The sequence below is a fragment of the Epargyreus clarus genome, unplaced genomic scaffold, assembly GCF_041222505.1.
Source record: "Epargyreus clarus isolate Ecla_fem2 unplaced genomic scaffold, WU_Ecla_fem_2.2 ptg000019l, whole genome shotgun sequence".
In the NCBI taxonomy this organism is placed as follows: domain Eukaryota; kingdom Metazoa; phylum Arthropoda; class Insecta; order Lepidoptera; family Hesperiidae; genus Epargyreus; species Epargyreus clarus.
This window is the reverse complement of record NW_027332227.1, coordinates 14,044,343-14,050,681: the sequence shown is the minus strand read 5'-3', so window position 1 is coordinate 14,050,681 and position 6,339 is coordinate 14,044,343. Positions and strand designations below refer to the sequence as shown.

General features: G+C 33.7%; 1 protein-coding gene across 1 annotated transcript; it reads right to left on the bottom strand.

Moving 5' to 3' along the window:
- Positions 1-1,229: 1,229 nt before the first annotated feature.
- Positions 1,230-3,423, bottom strand: LOC140750355 (bolA-like protein DDB_G0274169). Its single transcript, XM_073083831.1, has 3 exons — positions 3,264-3,423; positions 2,550-2,752; positions 1,230-1,682 (listed from the first exon to the last, which is right to left on the bottom strand). The coding sequence occupies exons 1-3, from the start codon at positions 3,304-3,306 to the stop codon at positions 1,533-1,535; spliced, it is 396 nt and encodes a 131-aa protein (XP_072939932.1). The 5' UTR covers positions 3,307-3,423; the 3' UTR covers positions 1,230-1,532.
- Between the last annotated feature and the right edge of the window lie 2,916 nt (positions 3,424-6,339).

The window sequence follows — 6,339 nt, the reverse complement described above, 5'->3', positions numbered from 1 at the left end:
GCTTGTCCGCTCTGAATATAGAAATGGATCGCGTCGCCATTGCAAGTTGTATGACTACATCTGGTAGCAAGAACTTCAGAGCGGACTAGCAGTTTGGCGCGAACTAACTCTGCAAGTACCGATTAATAGTTCAGTTAGAGCCAATTGTCGCCTTGAAGTCTGAATAAAGCTAGTGCGAATCGCGCAGATACTGTGAAAGCCCGCCGCTTGCTATCCGTCCACACCTGCATTGATATATTGCGACGCTTCTACACAATATTAATAGGTGAAAATTATACTTAGTCAAAACTAGCATTTAAATATGTCCTAAACATAGTGAAGTAAACGGAAGCTAAAATTATGAAAAAATAAGTAATTATGCAGTTGTCGTGAAATATTAATCTGATTTAGTAAACCATATAGAAAATATAAGAAAAATATTAGTATTTAAATCTATAAAAAAAGTATTAAAAAGATCTTGGGATGAACTATATATGAAACATATATATTGACATAATTTTCTTTAATCAAAAGTGAAAATAATAATGCAACTGATAAGGATAGTGTAAGAAGATGTAATTTTTAGGAAGTATTTGAATAAATGTGTTGAACAATAATTTTGTTTTATTTGTCGTAATGAGTAAACGAAAAATCTTCATTAAAATATAACAGACAATTAACAATTACATCTCATCCTATAATATAACAATAAAATTATTTTAGTAAACTATGATTTGCACAAATATTAGTAAGCTTATGAAATGCATAATCATAGATAGGAATCCTGGAATCACTTGTTGGTATTGGTCTTCCAACATTAACAATGCCAGAAATATTGGTGAAATTAAGAATGTTAGTTACATTCGTTTTTATAGCTAGCAAAGTAAACACAAGCCTTTGGGTTTACTAACAAATTAGTTTGAATACTTTGAATGCCTCATATTATCTCTTCCTTACTACTCTAATAGTCATACTTTGTGGTGATGAGGCATATCCATGAGTAGTGATGATGGCACTGCTCTAAAACCACACCATATTCAAAATCTTAATAGAGTAGGCATAGGTAGTCCCCATTGTACATAAACAATAATTGTGTGTTCAGTAAATGATAATCCTAATTGGCTCAACTGACTGTAATCACAGATCACCTTAATCCACTAACCTGAAACCTCATAATAATATTTACTGATTAACCACAGCCACTTTGAGGGAAACAGTGTAAGAAGTAGGAACAACAATAAAAATATAAGTAAATTAGACAAAACTTTTATTTGCAACAAATTAATACATAGAAAACTTAAAAATCCTAGTATGAGCTAATATTTGAAACTTTGAATTTATTTGGACGGGTTTTCATGCAAATCAATACCCATTCAAACACTATAAGATGTAACATTCACCCTGAGAACAGATTATATAAATAATCCTTGTACAACATTGAACCTCATTGTTACATAAAATGGGAAACAAAAAAGCTTACTATACACTATAATATTTTAATATTAATCAACAAGTCAAGTCGTGTAAAGTGATCTAACAATATTCCTGAGGTTTCATTTGCCAAAACCTCCCATGCAGTTGGGGCTGCTTTCCACAAACTTCTGACTGGCTTCCCACTGGTCTGGTGTTTTTGCTACAATGGAGAGTGCATGGACTGAGCTTCGTATTTCATCTCGTAATACATCATTGACTAGCCGGTGCCTCTGCAAAATAAAATATTTTGTTGGTTAGGTTTTTTGGATAGATGTTATTATTTATTAGTAGGGGACCAGAGTCAAACTCAACCAGGATTTAAGTAAGCTAAGTTATGGATTATGTAAGGATGTAATGTGAGCCATTAGCAAACATAACATCTGACCGAAGATGGCCTACACTTAATATGCACCTATAAGACTATCGAAAATCTGGGATTGATTGGTTTATCAACGACTTTGCTGTTTTTTGAGAGCTAGTTGGAGCAATCAAAGAATACACATAGTATAGGTGAATAGGTTCCAATGAATGTTGTAAATGTTACATAGCATCAATGTAGCCGTTAAAACGCGCAATTTCTATACCAATATCAAATGCAGCACATAGTTATGCAGCATCAACATAAAATATGTTTGTCTGCTAGGGGCATAGATTAGTAAAGATACTTCGCCGCCTTGAAATTGAATGAAGCCACAAACAGCTTATTTTAGTAAGTTCTTTTTTTTTAATTCTTGACAAATAAAAACATTTTTAGAGAAAATTTACGAATAAATAACTAATACTGCGTAATTTACGTAATAAATAAATTATTATTTCAAATATTTTAGGGATATTTTAGCACGGAGACGTGGCAAAACTTTCTTACTCAACTATTTCAATTCTCAAAACTGGGTACATTTTCTTGTTAGGAGTGAGTAATCTTTACTTATCTATGGCTAGGGGTGTAAACTACAAAGTTACTTGATCATGGTTCGCAACGTGGATATACACCATATAAATAAGGTCTGTGTAATTTAATCTCTACTGTACTTTAAGGACCCAACTAATTGTTATGTTGCCATGTTTTAATGAACCATATAGAATAGAATGTTACTGACCTTTAATGATGGGAGACCTTCAAACTTATTAGACACAACCACAACCTTGAAGTGCGTTTCAGACCCTTCCGGCACATTGTGCATGTGCGATTCATTTATGATTTGTAAGTGTGAGGTTTCTAGGGATTTCTGCAACTTCTCGCGCATTGAGGTTTCTACTGGCCCTGGTGTAGATGACATCGCTCTCGGTGATATGCGGAATCCTGGAAAAATAAATTTAACATCTTGTTAAATATATACTTCTTTTACTGAATTACATTTCTTTATAAATATAATTTCTAGTCATCTAAACTTAATTGAAATTAATTTTAATTTACTATCAAAAAACCACCAGAAAATAATGTACACAACAAAACGGTACATGGTTGCTACAAAAGTTTATAGAAACACAAAATATGATATACTAACACTTTGCTTTTTGCTTGATAACTTAACTGTGTTATGAATATTATTCGTATCACAGTTAAGTTAGAAGTAAAATGTTAGTAGGTTTCCCGAGTACCAACACCAAGATTAGAAGACTACACATCTAAGTTGGGAACTAATTCTATGTAATGCTATCTGCATCTTGTTACATGACCCTAAGAAGGTATATGTTCTCAATATAATCAAAACTATCTCAAAAGATTTACAAAACTATAGTAAGGCTCTGATAAAGAACTTCTTAAACACACTAAAGAATCTTGGGATAACCTTTAAGAAATATGTACTTACCTAAGTGAAAATAATATGATAACAGCTGCTTCTTTAGCACCATCGGTATGCGGTTGTATTATAATAATTAAGTTACTGGACTATAATTTGATTTAGTTTTAACGCCGCAAAGCAAAATGCAAAACAATATAAGATAATCAGCTGTTTGTCAAGATTGACGTATCACTGTGTCAATGTCACTTGATATCTGCGTTCCTTTTTAAAAAATATTATTTAGGTACAGAAATATTTACCGGAGTACAAATATCTTTATGAAAATACGGTAGAACTATAAGCATTTAAATTGGAAACGTTGTTTGCTTGAAAAAATAATGAAAACTTATTAAAAATCAGTTAGTAGATCCTGAAGCCCTACAAATTGACAATCATTTCATTATAATGTGAATACTGCTTTATATATGTATATAATTGATATTATATGACTTTATTGTTGTGTGTACGTAATGTCTGGGTGATAAACGGTATATATGTATAAAATAAATAAAAAAATAAATATAGGTGTTCGACATGTTGATTCTTAAACTCGTCTCGAGACTGACCCATTTGCTGTATAACCTTCTTCACAGCATCGGAGAGTGAGTTCCCTTTTTTAGATTACATAGAAAAAAATATTAATTTGTATCTGATTATCTAATCTACAAAGTAAATGAGCCACTATTCATAATATTCTCATGTTTAATAGATACCTAAGCCTCAAATAACAGGAGAATAACGTCAGTTTTACGAGTTCCGAGCAACACCACTTACGCCAAAAAGTATCATAAAGAGCCACAAATCGTGACCCATAAAGCATAAAGCAATAATAACTTCCTCTTATTTTCGTTTGATGGATTGATTTCTCGTTGTATACCGGTAAGAACCGAACTCGTCTAAGAATGTTTCCAGGTGATGGTAGACGAACGGTTTTAGGAAATAATGAGTTCTGAAACGTGATCAAATGTTTTTGAACTAATTTATAGAGCGTTTAAGGTTTTTAATTTATTTATGGACCTCATGGCCTCCCCTATATATGCGTATTCAATGGTTATTACTAATTACTAATCGGTAACAAGTCGACCTGAAATATTATGTCTTAGTTCACAGACTACCACGCTGGATTAAAATCTGTACATACTCATGTCACAAAAATCTTACCCATTTGATTTAGTTACAACGAAAATTTCATCAATGAAAATTTGGACTTAACTTTAGAATTTTTTTTTAATTTACTGTTATTCTACCTAATCTTTTGTGCAAATTAATTTGTTATCATGAGCCAGATATTTTCTAAATTTGTCATGTCGGTTCAATCCAATGGAAACAAACCCAGTGTTTTCCTAACCAGTCCCATTTCGGTGATATATAGCGCGCTGAAATAATATCCGTTTGTCATTCTCACTTTGTGCTTTTTTGCGATATAAATTGATTTAGTATCGGTATGATGTCCTCTTCATTGTATGATTTATAGGATTAGATAGGTGAGGTCTCGTTCGCAATATTACGGGACTGTTGCGGGCGTTAAAATATATTCAAATAAATACAAACTGGAAATTGTTCCCTATATTTCTATTAGACAATACGTATTGTTAGTAAATTAATGTTTGATATTGCCCTACCATCTCATTCTGAGAGGAGACCGTTGCCCAGCAGTGGGACGGTAATGGGTTGATGATGATGATCGCTTTACCGTAAATAAATGTTTTGCTTTTCATACACCCAAACGATATCTTAAACAAGCAGCAAGTGTATTTTTTATTTTGTTTTCCAATTCGTATTTACAGAATCACTATCGCAATATTGTAAATAATTACGTAATAAAATTAACTTCACTATAAAATGTACGAATAAACGTCTGTTATAAATGCCAATATTATAATAGAGGACGCCACCGACAAAGGCGTTCCGTGTTCCCGATGCAGTTGTCAGTGACGGTACGCAACGTGTGTTCCAATATCCGGCCGTCATTCTGCTTTAGGCTGTCCTCACTCGTAGCTGTTACCTGTTGCTGACTGAATTTTATACGACTAGAGACTTTTATATAATATAGTGGCCACTGCCACTGCCAATGGACATCTGTAATCAACCCCAGATAACATAAGATTCCTACCGAAGATCGACCATAAATGCGCCGCTACCCCTGAGGATTAAGCTGGAATGCCTTGCTTGAAATGAAACGTATGTCTCCCTTACCTCACCCTTCAAACCAGAACACAACAGCGCTTAACACTGACGTTATTAGGCAGAAATAGCTGTGGTGATGGTGCCGCAGGAGCTGAACCACAGATGATTCTACCACCTTTAATAAAGTAATAGGATTGGTGATCAAGTGGACCATATACACGGCCTACAGTTTAGAGGCACTATCAAATTGATGGCTTCTTTGCCTAACAATAATGCCGCTAGCTTACAAGCGTAGTGCAATAAACCTGGTCAGGTCTTGCTAGCAACAAGTTACCTGCTTAACATACCCAAATATACGCTATGGATTATAAAAACAATACATGGAAATATTTCGAATATTTGGTCAAGTGTTAGTATAAGAAGACTAAAAACTTGGCGTACCTTGGAAATATTAAAGTCTCAGCATGTTTGTAAGTTTTGTAACGATTACCATAATATTACTTTACAAAACTCTTAAACGAAAAGAGGTTTAAATACAATACGAAACTATCAATAACGTAGACTTAGATTTTGCAAATGCAAGAGTGTACTTATTATATACTATGAAAAGTTTAATAAATCACCAATACTCAGGGTTTTATCTTTTGACTCAAATAAACGTTTAAAAAACGTTAAATGCGGCATTATCCTAACACGCTCGCGTGTCGGAAGCCTTCAGTGCCTAACTGACGCAAGCTTTCTAGCGCAGTGTAATAGGCCTTGTCACGTGTTGCTTTGCAAGGCACAGGTGACCTGCCGGCTTGTCTACATCGAAGCTTTGCTGGAGAAATACATTCAAGCCTTTATTTTGACGACGGGGCAATATCTGAGGATATTCAGACCTACAATATTGTTCAATATTTTAAAGTTAACCTTCTTTAGAGCCGTTATAGGTAACGGAAAATGTAGTCGTGGTTTTTTTGTTTGTTTATTTTAA

What these genes read in the sequence shown, in the direction of transcription:
- LOC140750355 (XM_073083831.1), bottom strand. Translation starts at nt 3,306, where the DNA reads ATGGTGCTAAAGAAGCAGCTGTTATCATATTATTTTCACTTAG. An exon ending in ATCATATTATTTTCACTTAG is followed by an intron (nt 2,753 to 3,263) that starts GTAAGTACATAT and finishes TTATTTTTCCAG; the next exon opens with GATTCCGCATATCACCGAGA. An exon ending in AAGGTCTCCCATCATTAAAG is followed by an intron (nt 1,683 to 2,549) that starts GTCAGTAACATT and finishes TTTATTTTGCAG; the next exon opens with AGGCACCGGCTAGTCAATGA.